Source organism: Diadema setosum, chromosome 11 (genome assembly GCF_964275005.1).
Source record: "Diadema setosum chromosome 11, eeDiaSeto1, whole genome shotgun sequence".
Classification (NCBI taxonomy): Eukaryota; Metazoa; Echinodermata; class Echinoidea; order Diadematoida; family Diadematidae; genus Diadema; species Diadema setosum.
Window position 1 is genome coordinate 20,608,339 of NC_092695.1, and position 20,993 is coordinate 20,629,331.

Genomic DNA, 20,993 nt, shown 5'->3' on the forward strand with positions numbered 1-20,993 from the left:
TTGTGATGAAGTTTGTATGTTGCGCGAGTTAATAAGCCATGAGCAAGTGTGATTCGGTCAGCTGATGTGGAGGTGGGAAAAATAAAACTACCCAATCGTCACAATAGCTTGCACAGCACACCGCAAGATTATTTTCGGGGTGTGCTCTTACATAAACTGTTCTCCTGCTGGCATGGCTTGAAGAAAAGGTTGTTGTAAATTCAAAAGCACGTCAGCTCTAACCTATAGTTTTTCTATTTCCATGATAGTTTGAGTTCTACGTAAGACACAACAAAATTGTGATAATACAAGAGCACCATGAAACAAGTTGTTAAGCTGTCGATCATCACAGCTGAGCATAACAGAGTCCTCAGAGTTCATCGTTCACGCTCAGTCATAGCGAAACTTGGGATCTTCGAGAAGTTTCTCTAATTCCTTGTTGAACGGCTCGTGGAAGGCATTCAGGGCTTGTCGCGTGTCCTCCCGCGCCGTTTTTTGACTGATTTGGGTCCATCTCGTCCCGAGGAGTTTATGTTCCTCCGTTGCTGTCAGAGGTCCTGAGAACGGAAGCAAAATAACTGACATAATGACGCATTCTGATTAATAGGTGATTGTGGACATTGGACATCAAACATTGGCACATTGAAGAATGTTATACACGATGGCCCGAATTCACAAAGGTGGTACAAATGAAACCATGGTTTAAACCATGGACAAAAACTGTGGAGTGCCAAGTGTCGCACGGAATATTTCGTTACGAAATTGGTCATTTCGTCGACAAAATGACTGTTTCGTTAACGAAATTATCATTTCGTGGACGAAGTGTTCATTTAGTTACCAAACGTTGTCATTTCGTTACAAAATAATCATTTCATTGACGAAATGACTGATTTCGTAACGAAATATTCCATGTGACACTTGGCGCTCCATAGATTTTGTCCATGGTTTAAACCATGGTTTCATTTGTACCACCTTCGTGAATTCGGGCCGATAGGTACAGTTGCGCAGTGATGTTTCTTGAGACTTTCTCTGTCAGGGACTATGGACAGTGTGTACAGTCGTCTATCAAGGTTTTCTGTACCAATCGGCACTCAAAGCACGCAAAGGGTTAGCTGGGAATACGTAATTCCTGGAAATGGTAGTAAGGATTAGCGAGCTATGGATGCCGTATGATGGCGTGTGCGTGGAATATCTCTGGGACTACAATCAACTCGCGACAATCGGATCACTCAGACGGTGACATGACATTTGTATCATTTTAAAAGAGTTGTTCTTGCTTAGGGCGGCGTCACACTGTCCCGAAATTGACACAAGATGGCAATACGAATATGGAATTCCTGATTTCGTGCGAAGTTGGCTCCGAACTTAGTCAAAAGCCAATCAACAGCCGAAGCAAGTACGATGCCTACAGAAGTTCTCAAGATAACACACGAACCACACACGAAGGCAGGAGGAAGAAGTAAAGATAAATATCAAGAAGTTTACCCAACAAACACACGAGGGAGATACGGCAGCAACACGAAGAAATTTGCCACCGTTCAAGAAGTTGCTCTGGAGTCTGAGAAACTCCTCTGGCGGTCGTACAATGGCTTAATTAGATGCCCTCACGACTGAATGGCCAGATGCTTGTACGATCAGAGCCGAATTTGAACAGTTGACTTGATCGTGTGTCCATCTTTGCTCAATTTCAGGACAGTGTGATGGTTGCATATTATAATGAGGTGTCTTAAGAACTTGAATCTATGATGAAATGTTTCAAAAGCATCTGGAATATCGCTGTTAAAATGGCTTCTTCTTTTTCTTAGAAACTTGAAGCATTATATGTAGGCATATTATATATATATATATATATATATATATATATATATATATATACATACATATATGAATATACATAATAAACATATGTTCATTTTTTATATATTTCATCTCTCTCATACTGGCGACTTACGTATTTCCAGGAACTCCACGATTTGTCTGAACACGGCCACCTGGTCTTCATGCCAGTCCTCAAGACGCAGTACCAGGACTCCTTTCCGTGAGTAGGCGTTGAGCCAGTCTTTTAGATAAATATGATACAATCCCACGTTGAGACCTTGAAAAGTCGTATACGGCTGGTGTGGAGAAGAAAAAAAAATGAAAATCGTGAAACCAACAACAAAAAGAATTTTCCAACGAACTTCCAGTTGTGTATGTACGGAAGCACATACAACGCTTTGCAGGTGTACAAGTAAGTGTCTTGAACGTGAAAACATTGTGCAAGAATGCATGCACCTTTAGATTTCGATTAAAGGCCTTTTTGCTCCTCTCAGTAGAATTTTGAGTTAAGAGGAAACAGGAAAAAGTTTGCGCTGATAATTAGACAAAATTAACGTGAAGATTTAAGCCACTGAAAGCTCAAAATTGAATGATGCACTAATATGTTTTTAAATTGAGTGAGTGCAGCAATACGAGTAGAACACATCAGTGAAGTTGTAAGGAAGATCGGGGAATCCGTTCAAAAATTATGGATGTTTAGAGTTACCGTGCTGTCATCGCTTGATAAGAACACATGAAGAAGAATACAGCACTTCGTGAAGTAACTACAGGGCAATCATAATAAGAAGATAGAACATGCTTTCGCAGAATTCAAGATGTTTCCATTTCACTATGGCATGTTAATTAAAGAGCACTTTAAATACCTCTTTCAGAAATGATTACCCTTGTCCGATTTTCCTCAAACTTCAATAATGTACTCTACTAATATTGCTGCATTTATTCAGTCCACATAGTTGGGTAGCATTCCTTTAAACATGATCTGATTTAAGTTTATTATTTTGAATGTCTAATCTGCCTTTTTTGTAAGATGAACATCCCACGAGAAATCACGCTTTGTACATTTCTCTCGGAATTCATCAACTTCAAGTCAAGCCACTGAGACATATTCGAATGAGAGTACAGCTGCAAATACTGAGAAGAGAAGGGTGTAAATCATTCTGACCAGCGTGGATCGATTTCAGCGCTTGTAAAACCGCGGAAAGGGTCATCATAATAATTATGGTCTTGAGAAGCCTTATCCCGGTCAAAGACCTTATTTTAAACACATAGGGTGATATGGAAGCAGGTATGAAAGGTGGATGCAGTCATCTGTAGTCAGCCCTCGGCGTATCTATCCTGTCTTATACAGACAAAAGAGGAATTGTTACTATGGAGACCCTCAGTCGACTTCTCTGTGCGTGAGGCCCGGGCCGTGTCTAGAACTCTCGTACGATGAAACAGTACAAGCGGTATGAAAAGCGCCACACTGCTGTAGACGGAGCTAAACTGGCGCCCTTGCACGGGCGTATCTCTTTACACTCGCTCCACAAACTTTCTGTGAGGGGGTATGGTTAAAACCCGCATGGATCGTTCTTGATTCGCATGATGTGTGAACGAAGGCCATCCATGCCGCTTACTGGCCCTTTAGTGAGTCGTACTTTAGGGACCTCCCCCTTCCCCCTTCTTTTTTCTTGTGTCCTTTCCCTCATCATCTTTGAAAAATAAGGATTGAGGAAAAGTGAGGAATATTATCCTCCTCGACTCGGCAACGGCGCGGGAAGTGTGTAAACACTCGTGTGATATGGTCGTCTAGGCGCGCAAAGAGCAATGGGGTCAATCCGAACTCCGGGCCCTGCATGCCTGGTGAACCTTTGGCGGATTCCCCTGTGAGCTTTGTAGCGATCGATCACGTAATATTTCCCCTGACCTGTATGCGAACGCTGCCCCAGTAAACAGAAAGAAATTCCGAATTCATAGATTCATCTCCCTTGTCGAAGGTATTAACCCTTCTTGCGTACAATATTCCTTCCAATTTCCACTTTTAAAAGGAAAAAAAGAAGAAGATAAATCTCATTTACAAAATGACAAACTGTAATAGCTTATGCCGTCTCATGCTTTGGCGGGGACATGATTTGCAATTGTATTCGAATCTAGTATTTATTTATAACTTATGAGTGATAAACAAGGGAAGAAATGTAGGGCTCGAACTTCGACCCAAAAAACAGAGCGTTTTGCTTTTGATATTGATCTTGCCGCAGTCGAGGCCTTGTGTGAGGTATAAAGGCAGTCTAGTTTCTGTAGAGGAATTGTGTGTGTGTGTGTGTGTGTATGTATGTGTGTGTGTTGTGTGTGTGTTCTATATGTTTTCTTATGTCCTGTTACATGATTCAATTACTTGTAAAGTACCTTAACTTGAGGCTTATTGGATTCTTACAGTTGAATACTCCTTGTTGTCACGCCACATTCGTGACATGAAAAGAGTTATTCTTTTTTAACATGATTGATGGTAACGTTATATAACTCTGGAACTTAATTGTAGAGGCACCTCATGCATATTCCATTGTCGTGGCAAATTCTTGTTCATGCATGACCGGAAAAGAAATGCTTTGATTTGTCTTCCAACAAAATGGCTTTAGGCGTTGCGTGGATCCATCGGCATTGATATTTTCTGGCCTGTGATTTTCTGTTATGCAATTTGTCAAATCTTCCTCATCAATGAAATAACAAGATGCTTGTTAGATGGATACAACGCTTGTAACCTTTGTGTGATTATTTGGGGGTTTGTTTGTTTGTTTGTTTGTTTGTCTGTTTGTTTGTTTGTTTGCAGATACTTTTCTGCATTTATTTCAAAATAAATGTTGACATTGATAATGTGATGTAAGAGAATGACAAAATGATCAGATCATAAACAAATTTTAGTGAAAATAGATATATTCGATCAATTTTAGTAAAATTGATAAAATTATGATTATGTTAAAAGGTTAGACGATCATAAGCCATTGGTTGAAGCGATAGTGGCACAAAAAAAAAGTACGGGTGCGGAGAACTCAGAAAACAGATGTCACCATAATGATTTGCCACTTTGTATAATTTCAAGGGAAACTGCATAGGTTTTATGCTGTGGGTGCAAAGTGCGTTGATGCAGTGTGCATATTGTTGGTAATTTTGACTTTGCGGAATATAATGTTGCCGTCGTTAGGATGAGAGAGATTTCGTTTGGTATAAGAAGGAAAAAAAGAGAAAACATAACATATGTAATACGTACAGGATGAATAAGATAGAGTTTAAAAAAAGAATTTGCACCTGTGATCGAACAGTGTGAATGACACGACATGACGAAGCCAAAACTGATCATATAATGAGCAAAGACCGGCAGTGTTTGATTTCCAACTTTCCAGGTTTATGCGTAACACACTTGATGTCTTGAATTATAGACGAACAGACTGGATGCTGGTTCCATACTATGCATCTGTACAAGAAAGGTATGTTATTTGTTTTTCCTATAATATGTTGCGATTCGTGATTGCAATTAGGGAGATATAATTTCAATAATGTAAATGTTATAGTGTCTCTGTTGCTATTCGAAAGGGTCCAGTGTACAGATCGACAAAAAGAAATCTACCAAGGCGTACAATGCATATCAATATCATCTATCTATCTATCTATCTATCTATCTATCTATCTATCTATCTATCTATCTATTTATCTATTTATCTATCTATCTATCTATCTATCTATCTATCTATTTGTCTAAACCTATCTATCTATCTATCTATCTGTTTATACATTTATTTATCTACCTTTCTGTATAATCCGTACATACATAGAAACGTTTGTGTGTATCAGATTATTATATACATATACATATATAATATAAGCCTATAGAAAGAGAGAGTGTGTATGTGCGTGTCTGTGTGTGTGTGTGTGTGTGCGTGTACGTGAGTGTGTGTACATGTTCCTAAGACCTCTCTTCACGTTTGTTTGTTAGTTTGTTTCTCTCTCTCTTTCTTTCTTTCTTTCTTTCTTTCTTTCTTTCTTTCTTTCTTTCCATTTTCCACTTGACAAGATGGCTGGATAGTCCATAAACAATGTATTCAACTGCGTTACTGATAGCTGGTCTTCCATTGAGCCCAGTTGTATGTATAATTGGGTCGTGACTCTCTCATAAACGGGACCTCCATTTTATGTCCTACTGGTAACCGAGGCACAGAGTGTTTTGCCTCTACTACAGGGGACGGCATGATAGCACACAGCATTACTTGGATTCGAACCCGCGCCCAAACCCATGCCATTCGATTGAAAGGCAGACACGCTTTACCGACTGAGCCGCCTCGCCACCCTTTAATTGTGTGCGACTATAAACGTACGATTTCATTTGATGCCCATCAATCTAGCTCATCTTTCTCCAAGAATTTACATTAAAAAAAAGCAGAAGGGAAATAAAATACAAGAAGAGATAGACTGCTGACACACGCCATCAACCCCATCTTGGAACGCCCCCGGGCTCACGAGTTCTCCGATCTCAAATGCACGTGCTAAGTGAGAGGCAAACGTTCCTATCTTCATGCCTTAAAGACTTTACAAAATAATCAAAAGTAAGAAGTGAGAGACGCTACACGATGAAAAAAAAAAAAAAATCTTGAATCAGATCACGTGATTGCTCGGCTGATCGGACGATTTAAGTCGATTAAATGCTGCTCTGCGATGAAGCTAACACTCCCTCGCATTAACACTTGATTCACTGCGCTGAGGAAAAAACACGCAAGTATACAGCATTCATCGTCACTTCGGTGATTTTTGGGACGTGAAGGTGAAAGGCGCGAATCCAGGATTAAGTTTTACGGTGGTGGGGTGATGAAAAGAAGTGGTGCTGAATTAGAAGATGTTGTATCATGTAAGGGATTTTAAAGGAAAAAGTAGTCAGAATATAAGAACGATGTTCACGGTCCACTTGTATTTTGATCTCTTGTAGCATGCTTGTCGCAACGAATGTCTAACAGAGGAATAGTATCCTCGCCAGCAAACGGGAATTCTGAGCAAAATGTCATTCGATGCATATCAATTGAACCCTGCATTATTTCTTCGTCGTTCAAAAAAAAAATGCCCATAGACCAGCCGTAATTGAGGTTGATATATACTGTAGCCTCTCCGCACACGCACGCACGCACACATATAAACACTTTTTTGTTTTTCAGTACACACACACACACACACACACAACTACCACCATTACCATCGCGCACAAAATGGGTAAACAGAACGACAAAGAGACTGACAGATCAACAGACCATCGGTTTCTGATCTAAGAATAGTCTGAGGCAGTAATTTATCAATGAATTCATTTGTGTCTCTCACACACCAATATCCTACTTTCCCTCCCGATTTAGAAGGCATGATTTTTTTTCTGCACATATGTGTCTAACTGGAACCCCTCCCCACATGATACAGTAACACTATGTAAATATCACTAATCACAACAGTTCAGTCCCATATTCGCACGCTGTAGTTCTTTTAAAATTTGCGCCTCTTTCACCCACGCAAAATGACTATCTCATACCGTACCACGTAGTTTAAAAGAATATGAAAACGGAGTCGTCCAGAGGATTGTTCGTCGCGAAATATAGACTAGATTAAGCGTTAGAGATTTAGACCAGGGTGGTGGAAAAATACACCCCTCCCTTCTTTCTGTTAAGGCCTATCAAGCATGTACCTCCATTATTGAGGTACTTAACTAGGCCCTATATTGTTGCTAAAAAGCTGACATTGATGAAAATAAAGGGGGACCCAAACTCTCTTATGACACGAATGACAACATGTATACTAGATCTAATGTCAGGTCAATGTTTATGTCAGGTTAATGTTTGTGGTATATACATACACACACAATAGCTTCTGATCACACGAGCATTGAGAATCAAGGGTTATGGGACGAACACAGTACTATTGCTTTCTGTAGCTCAGTCGATAGAGCACCGGTCTAGCAATCAGGAGGTCTCGGGTTTGAATCCCGATGGAAACCCATTTTCTTTGCTGAAAGGTTTCACTATTTATCATTCGTTTCTGCTCAGTTTTCCCTTTGTTTGCTTTCATTATAATCATTAGACGATACTCGATCTTCACCTATATAACAATGAAGAAAGTGACTAAGCTTTGTTGTTACCCACAGTTCGATTCGTCGGTCAGCCAGAAAGGGAATGCGAATGGCCGAAAAACAGAAACAACTAGATCTTTTGTGGTTGCTGTCATGTGGAGCTGGCAACAGCGTTCTTGGAGACATTATGAAAGCATCGTTGACGAGTTAAGTGGAAAAATCGAGGCAGCGTGCACGGATTGCATGATATCTCCCCCTCAGTCCACACGATCAGCAGAGTGATTTGCCCGTAAGCGATGATTACGGGCAGTTAGCCACGAAGCCTACACTCGCCACGATCTCCGGTACAACGACCTTCAGCGAAAAGAACGAGGCAGGGAGAGATGGGGTGGGGTGGGGCGGGGGCGGGGACGGACAGAAGAAGAGATGATCGAGCTCACGCGTTGTTGTGATGATCGGCGTGCGTTAATATTGCAATCAAGGGAACCGTCGCTCGCTTCGGATCAACAGGTGCTGCCATTTATGATCGTAATGGATCACATCATGCCCTCGGATCTTTTCTTCTGTTTTTTTTTTTGTGTGTGTGTGTGGGAAAATAGGGCGCGATATGAGGAAAAGCTAGGTTTATAGAACAGTTGCATGTGTGAGTGCGTATGTGTGTGTGTGTGTGTGTGTGTGAATGAAAGGGGAAAGACATAAAACGAAATCGTGAAAAACAAATTGGAATGAAGGACAGATAAAGAAAGTGAATTAACTTACAAGAGAGGACAGAAATAGAAGAGCATAGCCGCAGTGAAAACAACGAGTGGCTTTATTCCACTTAGTTCCACAGCAAACGTCTGACTAAAGGTGCATGGAAAATAAAAAACGATGACTGGTTTTTTTTTTCTATTCATGTCGCTGTATATAACCCACCATGGTTGCCTCTGGGCATTTCACACTAGCCGCTTCATCATGGGATCAAAACATCTCTTGCTTACTCGGTAAACTTTGTAATGTCCGCGAAAGAGAGAAAAAATTAACAAAAAACGGATTTAATGAGTGCAGACATGCGGGTATGTATATCCTGGAGGTAAGAAGATTCGTCTCACCTCCTGGTATAACTTTTCAGTTGCTGAGCTTTACACTACATGTAATCAGGGAGGAGCTTCCGCCTCCCTGATGTAATCAGGGAGGTAACACTTCGTCTCACCTCCCTGATATCATAGAGTAGTGTAAAATACCGGTAATTTTATGACATCAAAACCATCGGATTTTGTGCAAGTTTCTCGGAAAGTTTTATTGCATTTTTTTTCGAGAGGGGAGGGTACACCTGTATTCGCTTGCGCGACAGAAACGCAAATGATCCAACTCTGAAGTTAAGTGCTTCTTGTCGGATCTGTTCATCAGTTTTGAATGAAAACGACCCTACAAACCATCGGATTTTGTTTGAGTTTATTCTGCTAGTTTTCTTGCATTTTTTTTTTGGGGGGGGGGATATTGTGTTTGCGCCAGGGCGACAGAAACGCAACTGATCCAAATGTGATGTTAAGTGCTTCATGTCGAGTCCGTTCAGCAGTCAGTTTCAAAGTGATAAACTATATACAGTACTTTTGTTCTCGTACTGATTGACGCATCTTCTGCGCTGACTAGCGCCCGTCGCACACACGCGGGTGCATGGTATAGCTGCTTCGCTCTGCTTGTCATGAAGAAGTGAACAAGAGCCAAGAGCTATGAATGGGATATTCAAACGTACTTTTGTGGAAATCTATAATGATATTATAGACATTGACATATTATGTCAATATAGATTTAAATTGATTAAATTGATCAAGCCCCAACAAAAAAAAAAAATGATTTTACTCACGCAACCGAATGAATATGCGCAGTATCTTTCGTTGTGTTGCTGGAGACAGGCGTTGAAGCACGCGATGGAGTCCATGACGTAGGCGTGTAGGCCGTCCTCGCCTTCCCACGGATGTGTGTAATAGTACCAGGAACGAGCTCTACCGAACAGGATGGAAAAGGAGTTTTTTGGGAAAAAACAAAATATTCAATATTAGGTAGTTACAATAAAAAGCCCCATCGGCAATAAATGCATTTACATGATTATCTAAATCTAGTTGTGATTTCAAACCCTGAATTACCACAGGGAAAAACATCATTTAAAATAAAACAGATAACTTCTAGCTGAACAACATTCCATATACATGTGTACATATAAAATGTATGTCAGTGTAACACTACAAGCCAGCGATAGGTGCCATGCATGCGTAGCACGGAACTTTTACATTAACATTTAGATTGCACGTTATTCAAACATTTATCAACCTGAAAACGAAGAGCTATGCAATAGTGCAGACAACATCATTGTCGACATAGCACGTTCACATACTGCGTTAAGTTAAGTTGGTTACGAAGAAGTGTCGCCATGGAAGGGTCTTCTGTACATGATAATTACTCTACAATTGTATTTCTCGCTCTCGTCGCAGAAGAAACTGTTGGTAGATAATGCTAGCTTTGGTGTCGTCAACAGCATACATATATGCTTTTAAAAGAAGAGAACATTGCATCAAGATTACTGCAATCAAATTCATTTGAAAAACAAGATCGTTTTGTTCATAAGGAAATATCAAAGTCTAATTTTCCAAAACAATCAAAAGATCTTTGAACATGTATTGAAAATGATAAATGATATTAAGAAAAAAAAAAGTACACATTGTTTGACTCAGAGATGCTGTATTTGGAAATGAAATGCTTTCTGGGAGTGGTGATTTGGTAGATATTGGACACCTGGATTTTGATAGAATATCGAAGTTTGAGAGAAAAATGAAATAAAAGGGATATATAGGAAACACTGCATGAAACATTCCAAATGATTAATCTTAATATATCCCGTCTGAATGAAGCTTTTCAAACCAGAGTTACAGCGATAACGTCCGGACAGTCTTTTGTTTATCCTGCCTGTTACAATACTCCACGCCGTATGTTATCCGGACATTGTCGCGGTAACTTTTGCCAAATTCTACTGTAGGCCGCCTTGGGTAATTTACCCCGACATTACCGTGACAGTATCCTGACAACACATCTCTTGAGGTTGAACACATAACAGCGACACAGAAGGAAATTGAAAACGAAGGAGGGGGGGGGGGTGAAACGGCTCTGTTTCAGAATGTACCTTTCCGTCGGATTTCTCAACATGACGATGATCTTAGCATTGGGCTGGATAGCGTGAAGCAGGTCGGCATTGGTGAACGGTGGACCCGGGGCTGCCGGCTCGGACACTGCCCACTCGTTCCCAATGGCGTAAGATGTGCTGACCGAACCGTCGCCTATATACAAAGAAGAATGACGTATTAACGATGAGCACTACCACCAAAGTTTGCTCAATACTGATACGGTTAATCTCTTTGATGAATTCATTCGACCATTGACTGGTTTGGCGATGAAGTGAAAGTTCGTTGTTTTGTCAAAATGAGTTCACTTTTGCCAGACCTATCACAATGATTTACTATACAGTGTACTGTCATTTTTTTTTTCGATATGACACGGACGTTTTGAAAATGAGCTAATACAAATGCAAGCTTTTGACCACACCTGAATATTCGTAATAGCGAATTTATGTCGTTGAGGGTTTTTTTTTTCCCTATTGATGTACTTACCATGTTATCCCTCATGTCTACCAACTTAAGACAATAAAAAGAAAAGTGTGTTTGTGCCAGTAACCTGTCCTAACAGTTTCCTGCACTGTAAAGAGAAAGGGACGATCTGCTGCTCCCAAGTAGCATACTCTTAATGACGTCTTGACAAATTCAACCAGTCAACTTTCGAGTAATGTTGAAAACGATACTGTCAATTAACTTGGTGCTTTTCTTTCGTCCGGGCCATCAATATCAGAAACGTAATGTCTTGGACCAAGCGTCGTTCGTGATCCCTCTGCTCTGAGGCTGTGCACGCACATCGTCTGCAAACAAACACGATACTTCGCAAAATAATCTTGCCCTCATAGCCATTTCCCAGCAAAGCGATGCGGAGTGATAATGCAGTCATATAGGGACAAGGAGTTATTTGCCTTCCGCCGAATGTTTACATTCTTTCCGATATTGATGACGAACCCGGGTTAGACAAATGATGTTAAAATCACGCCGCCAATTAAAATAAAAACGGAGAGCTTCGCGTGACAGAAATGTAAGATTCCTCGACGCAAAAAAAAAAAAGTCGTTCCCATGGTAGCAACTCATTGTCTCTCATCGATCCTAGCAATCTCCTCTGTCTGTCACGAGTCACGATGGAGTAAAATACAAACAAAAATTATACAAAATTTCCGTCGAAAGATAGCATGATGAGCAGAACCCATCTGCTACAATATTTCTCACCCTCATCCTCTCCCTTCCGCCCCCCCCCCCTCCCCCTTTCTCCTTTGCTAGGAATAAGATTTAATGAACAAAGCATGTCCTCAGGGTAAGCCGTGACAAGTGCCGGACGTCCAACAGACTTTTCTGGGAGGAGGGGTGGCATTAGGGCGTTGAAAACTTTGAAAGATATCTACGATGTATTTTGTTTGTCTAGCGAATAATGAAACCCTAGATGAAGAATGTCACAAGTTACACTGGACTTATTTCTACCGAGGTACCATGATGCGCGCGATTGCATTTCGTGCTGTTATACCTCCCCTTGGGAAGTCGGGTTGCATGTCGGAAGAATTGCTTTCAACAAGCCTTTATTACCAACGTAAATATTCTTTGCTTGTGCAAGTCAGATTTGAAATAATGCAACAGTGACAGGAGTAATACTGCAATGATTTCAAACGCCAAGCCGAAATTGGAGTGTAAATAAGGGGATTGTTGTGTAATGGTCTCTGACTTGGAATATATTCGGCATAGGTTTTTGTTGTTGGTTCTGTTACTTTCTTTTTATTTGACTCCAAGATCGCATGCTGCCTCAGCTACTTTCCTTCTTCATGCTTTTTAGTTTTATATGTTTCAATAATGTCCATTCCGCAAAAGTGCTGGTTTATATCTGAAACGATTTATCACTAGTCATACGATATCCTCCATGTGTTGGCTCCCCATATTCCCCCCCCCCCCCCCGCCCCCCCTCTCTCTCTTTTATGTGAATACCTAAGAAAGACCCACGTCCATATAGAGAGGATTTTGAAAAAAGTTAAAACATAAAACGCCCTTACATTTTATTACCTTTAGTTATGGAAATTTTACATATATTCATAAACATGTAAAACAGTCCTTTGAATGATTATTATACTGTGCTACTTTGCAAATGATTTCAAAAGATGACATCCAAATACGGAACTCAAAAAATCTTAGTAAAAAATTAGATGATTTAGTAAGACCAAAATATTATTCCTATTGTCATAATATTTGATAATCGGTGAGAAGAAAGAGAGAGAGGGGAGGGGGAGGTAGAGAAAAAGACAAAGATTTGTGACTCTCCTCTCGCAATGCCAAGATTGTGTTGATGTCAGAAACAGCACACTTGACTACTAGTATTCTGTGCGCGGTGATGATCAATCCGCTTGACCGTCCGACCCTCTTTACGAGTGACCATTTTGACGGAACGTACTTCACCGATGATTCTCCGCTTGGAAACATGCGATCGAAACGCGAGAATTTCGTTTCGGTTATTCAAGCAGACTGTAGTAACGATCACTGAAGCTTCATTTGAACGCCGCAGGCAGGCTTTGAACGTTTAGCGCTGCTCACACACAAAGAGTTACTGTGAGAGCCTGATACTTAGTACAGTATTCCGACAATGTCTTTCTTCTTCTTCTTCTTCTCCTTCTTCTTCTTTGCTTTTTGTCTCTCCCGCTCTCTCTCTCTCTCTCTCTCTCCCCTAGAAAGCCGATTCACTTACTTCCGGTTTCCTCTCCATCAGCTGTTGATGTGAATGAAGTGACTCGATACAGTGGGAAGGCATACATGACTATTGTACACTGTATGTCAATATTAATAGTCACTGGCACTTTCTGTCCTAACGATTTAGCGACTTTAGTTGCATACGCTCTCCTACTTACATGCTCTCTGCATATAATTCCACCGCGATCATATATAGAAAACCTATTTCAGGCGCACAAATTAAATTTCCAGGAAAAAAAAAATCAGGTTGAACAATGTAAAAAAAAAAACTGCCCCCCCCCCCCCATTTTCCGGTAATATTGTTTGAGTTCTTGGTTATTTGCCATCCTGTGAATTCAGTCGCCAACTTTGTTACAAAATGATGTTTGTCGCGCCGTTCCCACGTCATGTCCGGTCTTTCTCCATCAGTTTTTTCGTGTTTGTTTTTTCGCAGTTGAAGTGAGAATAGCGCTTTCATAGACAGTAGTGAGATAGAAATCTGAGGAAGGAGGTGTAATAAAACAACAGCAAACCCAAACAAAACCTAAGGTAACCAGGCGGAAATTATGTAACATGGAGATGTCGTCTCTGCTCAGTCGTGAGGAATACGAAACACAGAGGGCGCCTCTTCCTTCGACGTTGCAGAATCTATCCCCTCCACTCGTCTCTAGAGATCACTGACCCCCCCTCTAATGTGTGGTGCGGCTACAGTTATCTGTCCATTCACGCGCATATAGCTCGAAGACTTTGGATGAGAGAGGCAGTTATTGATATTAATTCTCCTCATGGCTCAACAGTTCTTCATGCTGTTGAACTCCCTGGGTGAGCCGTTAATTGACATATCCAAATTTACGACAATGCACTCCTTTGCCCCCGATTAATCTGTGACACGCGACTGATTTTTGAAATTGAGCGCCAGGAATGTGCATACACATGGGTCACATAAATTCCATGCGGGATTTCCATACGTGGGATCTTAGAACAAAATCTAAGATATTCCTCCAAACTGATTATTGCGCATACTGGGTACATGAAGTCATCGAGATGGGTGATCAAATCATCAACATCGGCGGCATTGGCGTCTATCTATTTATAACATTTACAGAAAGTTATCGTATTCATTCACTGAGGTTTGGCAGAACCGGAGCAGGGCAAAAAGGTCATACAGGGCTGAGGAGCTAGATTTGAGCAAATGTTGTGTCTTAACAGTAACAAAGTTGACAAACTTTGGCAAGGCAAGGCAAGGCAAATGTGAATTTGCGATGCTGGTTCATTACAGCTGCAAAACAAGCTACGCGATTCTACCTATAAGAATGGTTCAACATTGACTGCAAATAATTTGATTGAATGTAAAAAAGCAAAAACAAAGTGAGCACCAAATTAATTTCTAACAGTTAAATCGTACACACATTCGTTAGCCCGAACTCCGGAGCGCATGTGCTATCTTCTGAAGATATGGAGCAATGATAAATTAATTTACAAAGGTGGGGGCAAAAATGGGTGCTCACCAAATATTTTCTGATAAATCTTATCCCCATTCGACGTGACCTCGGCGGTGTCTTTGATGAATGGCACAGCGAATTTCTTGAACCAGTTTAGATACCAATCGATCGAGCTGTCATCTCCGCTACCAGTCATCTCTCGCACTTGGAGCACTGAGGGAGAAAAAAAAGACTATGAGCAGTGCAGTGATCTGATGATAACGATGATGTTGATTGCGATAATTGCATTCAGATTGATAACAATGATGACAACGACAATAATGATGGCTGAATGTAGGCCTATTCCTATTGAAAACAGGTAGCGATATCAATGAAAATATTGATGATTGCTATAAATGTATTCATATTGATAATAGTTGGTGATAATTAAAAAAAAAATACAACGATGATGATGGCGATATTTACATTCATATAGATCAAAGTTGGTGATGACAATGGATATAAAGCTGATGGTGATGAGTTATTATTTGTATTCATATTGATAACAGGTGATGACGATAATTGTATTCATATTGATAACAGTTAGGGATGACAATGACAATGAAGATGGCTATATTTGTATTCATATTGATAACAGTCAGTCATGACAACGATAATCATGATGATTATGATGACAACGATTGTATTCATATTGATAACAGGTAGTGATATCAGTGATAATATTGATGATGGTGATAATTGTATTCATATTGATAGCAGTTGGTGATAATTAAGAATGACAACGATGATGACGACAATACTTGCATTCGTGATGGTAACAGTCAGTGGTGACAATGACAATGATAATGATGATGGCGATAAATGTATTCATGGTAACAGTTGGTGATGGCAACGATAAAGTTAATGGTGGCGATTATTGTGTTCATATTGATATCACAGTAATGTGGTTGAGGATGACAATGATAATGATCATGATGGAGATAGTTGTATTCATATTGATAACAGTTGGCAATGCCAGTAATGATGACGATGGCGGTAATTGATTTGAAGTAAAAGCAGTTAGTGATGGCAATGATAATGAAAATGATATCGATAATTGTATTTATATTGATAACAGTCGGTGATGAAAATGGTAAAGATGATGGTGACGATAACTACTTTCATCTTGATAACAGTTGGCGATAGCAATGATACTGATGATGGTGACAATAACAGGTAGTGATAGCAATGATAATAGTGACGGTGGCGATATTTGAATTCATGTTAATGAAAGTTGGCGATGACAATGAAAAATTAAAATAATTACTACAAGTATCAGTGACGATAACAACAATCAATCGGCGTTCTAATGAAGTGAGCAATGGTAATGATAAGAACAAAAATGTTACGATTCCATTCACTAAAAACTTGTGCAAAACAGTTATGGTGAAATAATTAAATCTCATTTTCACAAAGTACTTCATACCAAATATTTCAAAACACGAATAAAGATATTGAATATAAACATAACATACTGTGATCTATTGTTATTATGTGATGATGATTAAAGGAAGATAATGTCAATCATGTGATTATTATCATTACAATTATCAATATCATTGCGGCAATGGCAATGATGATGAAAGCGCAAAAATTTGTTCATAAAGTACATGTCTCATAGCTTATACATAGCTTGATAACATAGGAATCACTAAAATCGTGTGCTCATGTTACATGTCAACAATGTGTGATTACAAAAGCGCATATAACCTTGTAACGTACTGAATGTAATATTTCAAACAGAGGGAAAACGAGGACTATGGCGAGTCAGAGGCGAGGTCAAGTGAACGGGGACGAAGAAGCCATATAAGACGAGGAACTCGCGTTCTCTTTGTAGGACCATTTTCATTTTACTTTTCTTACGGATCTTGCTCAAAATTTGTCCGAATTCTCATCTTTACTAGTCTTTTCAATGTCACTTTGTATAATATATATATATATATATATATATATATATATATATATATATATATATATAACGAGAGTAAGGAGGCGGTAGACGTTGCTTTGAATCCTCACAAGTGATTTTACTTCAAGCTTTCGGGCTTTCTGCCCTTTGTCAAGACTGAGGACAAATCGGACAAAATACAAAACATGGATATCATACAAAAAATAATGATGATCAAAGCAATAGTGAAAATAATAACGACTGTGATAGAGGCAGAGACGACAGAGAGTGAATACACGGATGGGAGTGTATATATGCATCAATCTTACATAATATACCTTGCATACATACAATCACAAACAAGCATACATAATATTATAAGCATTTACAAATACGCATGACTAAACATCTGCCCACACACATGTACATATAGATACGGATATGTACGCACAAACACACATATTAATCTCCTCGCGTATGTCAAAGCAGGTAACCATATAAACAATAACGGCAATCACTATTGCTTTGATCATCATTATTTTTTGTATATGATACCCATGTTTTGTATTTTGTCCGATTTGTCCTCAGTCTTGACAAAGGGCAGAAAGCCCGAAAGCTTGAAGTAAAATCACTTGTGAGGATTCAAAGCAACGTCTACCGCCTCCTTACTCTCGTTACACACACTCCTAAAAGATGCGACGGCCCAGGGGTTCAGTAGCTGAATACACACGACTCGCACTATATATATATATATATATATGTATATATATATATATATATATATATATATATATATATATATATATATATATATATATATATATAATCCTGTATCCTAGTTCCCGATATGAAAGTAAAAAAAAAAACAAACAAACAAAAAAACAAGGGCAGACAAAAAGGAATGCCAATATGAATATTAGGCATACTGACATTATGTATTCCTTTCCGTTTGCCCTCATCCTTTACTTGCTAAAGGCGGGAACAATTATAAAGTTTTTGCTTGTTTATTTGACACTGTTTTCAATTCATTTCGAAAAAACACGTAATTCTTTTCAGTACCTTTTTTTTTTTCTCTAAGAGGCAAAGGTTTATTTGAGTCGTGTACGATATTGACTTGTTTTCGACAATTTCATAAGATAGTTGCGCAAACACACTTATGTTAGATTGTTATAGACGTTGATCTGCATTTAGTTTATTCACTTTCTTCTGTTTATTATCAGTTTGTTCGCTGTGAGGCTTCTGACTGACAAGCCGTAGGCACTGCTCTCCGCGGACGATGTCTAAACACTTCGAGTTGACAATTTAAGGAGGCGTGTGATTACACTTAATTGCTTTGAAACAACATCCAAACAGGGGGCTGAGAGTGTTGTCCAAACGTAACATTTTATTATCTGTCAAAGCAAGTCGCCTGAAAGGTGCTGTCAGATCCGTTCGTCAGTGCTGGGCATCATGTCTGAACGTTCTATATTTCACCAGGGTCCCCAACGCAACAACTTTTAATCATTCCAGCACGCTGTGAACACGGGCAAGCACGCGTGACGGGTTCTGATTAATCGTCGGAGCAACTGAGCTCACTCTGACCCAGATTTGGGGTTATGACATGTCGGGTTATTTGAACATCTCCCGACTGACTTTAAATCTGACTTATACGGCTATGGCCGGGATATTTGTCCCTGCATGGTACAATTGTCATGATCAAATGGTATAAAAACGTGGAAGGGGATATTTCAGTCCCATATGCTTTACGCCCCCCCCCCCCCCCGGACTAAAGGAGAGCATTTCAAAATAATACTTCAAAAGCAGATCCGCGTGCAGAGAGAATAGGGACTATACTCCTGAAATCAAGTTATTGTCAACTGATCTAAGGAAGTCTATACTTCTCGCAACAAAATAATTTTCAAGGTGTCTACACTTGCTTTGAAACCAATTAAATATTCTTATTGTTTTATGATCGACTTTATTCAAATCCCATCACACCGTTGCTTTCCATTTCATTTTCTGATAAACATGGCCTTTTTTTCAAGGGTCATGGGGTTGGGGTAAACTTTTGTTAACACGCACCTTCAGCGCCATGTGAGGCCAGCCCCGTCCATCCGGTCCGTCTCGGGCCCCACCATTGCGGCTCCTTCGGGACTCGAATCACATCCGGGTGAGAGTTGAGCTTGTTCCACAAGTCAGTGGTGCCGCACTTGAACATCCCGATGAGGTAGAAGTACGGCAGACAGGCCAGTTCGCCGTCTTCGCCGAGCCAGCACGGGTTGAGGTACTCGGGCAAGAACGTCTGCGGAACCTTCTTCCAAATCTGCCCAAAAAAAAAAGGAAGTTCTAATGACGACGATGGTGATTATTATTATCATTATTATCTTTATTATTATTGTTATTATCATTATTTTTTATTATTATTATTATTATTATTATTATTATTATTATTATTATTATTATTACTATTATTATTATCATCATCATCATCATCACCATCATCACCATTGTTTCATCTTTGGTCGTATATAAGTATGCTAGAAATCAGTGCAGGGTTGCGTTACGTCTCCTATATTACATAATTGTATTGAGAATGAGGGCGTCTTTCACTTGATCGTTAATGTTGGTCTGAATCTTCATAGCATTTTTTTTTTAAAACTGGATACATTATACAGTATCAAATTTGCCATAATAGTTGCAAGGATCACTATAATACATGGCTGTCGTTTCTTGTGTGCGCGGCACCCAAGCCTTCAGGTCTTCCTCGTAAGCAGACATAGAAATAACACACTCACACATTCATATCAATTATGTGCATGCAAGTAATATATGAATGTCTGCGTATCACAGACCCACACACACACACACACACACACACACACCGTAGACACCTAATATCATCAAATACGTATTAGTTGGGTAGAGAGGCAAGAGGAGAAACACAGAGAGACGCAGAGGGTTTAAAAAATAGATCGTGTAGACAAATTCTTGCTCTCCCATTTAACACAATGCTTACAAAATGTAACATGGTATTCTTTTACTCCAATCTCAGTTGGAAATTGCTGCAGAACCTTACTCGCGTGGTGCCATAATATAATTGTTAGGCCATGGTAAACTTCATATTTGCTTACTCTGGTTTATAGACACACCTTTATTGCCTCCTCTCTCAGTTGCTTGTTCGTGATCGCGCTGGAATTCGCGGGAAGACCTTGGAAAGTTTCGTGGTCGATGAGCCCGTCCCCTGTCCTTCCTTCTATAAATCCCGCCTTCGAGACGTTCCCCTGGGATTCCAATCTCACTGTCTGGACAGTGTGTATGCCCACGTGGTTATTGGCTTGGGGCATCTTGTTTCGGGGTTCGAGGTCCGAAGTCTCATCCAGACGGCGGAGGAGGATGACATAGTACACGTAGCAGATGATGGCTGCTGCCAGGGGCATCAGAAGACACTGACAAGATCGTCTTCGCTGTATCCCAGTAAAACAACAAGCAATCACCCCATGCACATTCAGAATGAAGGGGGGGGGGGGAGCAGGGAAATATATCAGTCATTACTTAATGTTATCTCCATCTAGGTGTTATCATTATAATATTTATTCATTATCATCTACTAAGTATCTCATTTATGGTATATGAGGGCTCTTCTCCGCTGTCATGTAATCTATGAAGACGATCATAATTGTAATGATTTGTCAACACATCAGACCTGATGCTTGTATGAATCTTGTCAGCCACTTCCTTTGTGTTAAGCGTTTTGCGTGCATGAATGAGAATGAACCTTAATTTAGTTACTTTTCAACTATATGCCCACGTCAGACTATACGACAAACATCATGCCTCGACATCTTTCCGCAATCAGAGTTGTCATGTATGCATTGTATTTTAAGTATTTAAGTTTGTTTGTTTGTTTGTTTGTGTTACAATTTGTGTCCGAGAACTCTTACCTTCAT

The 20,993-nt window shown here is 39.8% G+C and overlaps 1 protein-coding gene across 1 annotated transcript; it reads right to left on the reverse strand.

The window, feature by feature from the left end:
- Positions 1-369: 369 nt before the first annotated feature.
- LOC140235345 (carbohydrate sulfotransferase 15-like) lies at positions 370-20,993 on the reverse strand. Its single transcript, XM_072315373.1, has 8 exons — positions 20,988-20,993; positions 20,196-20,510; positions 19,129-19,369; positions 15,207-15,353; positions 11,025-11,178; positions 9,714-9,852; positions 1,931-2,093; positions 370-536 (listed from the first exon to the last, which is right to left on the reverse strand). Exons 1-8 carry the CDS (start codon positions 20,991-20,993, stop codon positions 370-372), a joined length of 1,332 nt encoding a protein of 443 aa, XP_072171474.1.

Bases quoted from the DNA above. Each gene is read 5' to 3' on its own strand.
- LOC140235345 (XM_072315373.1), bottom strand. The intron at 9,853-11,024 runs GTACATTCTGAA...CCTGTTCGGTAG, and splicing joins TTGAGAAATCCGACGGAAAG to AGCTCGTTCCTGGTACTATT. The intron at 537-1,930 runs GTAAGTCGCCAG...TTCCGTTCTCAG, and splicing joins CGTGGAGTTCCTGGAAATAC to GACCTCTGACAGCAACGGAG.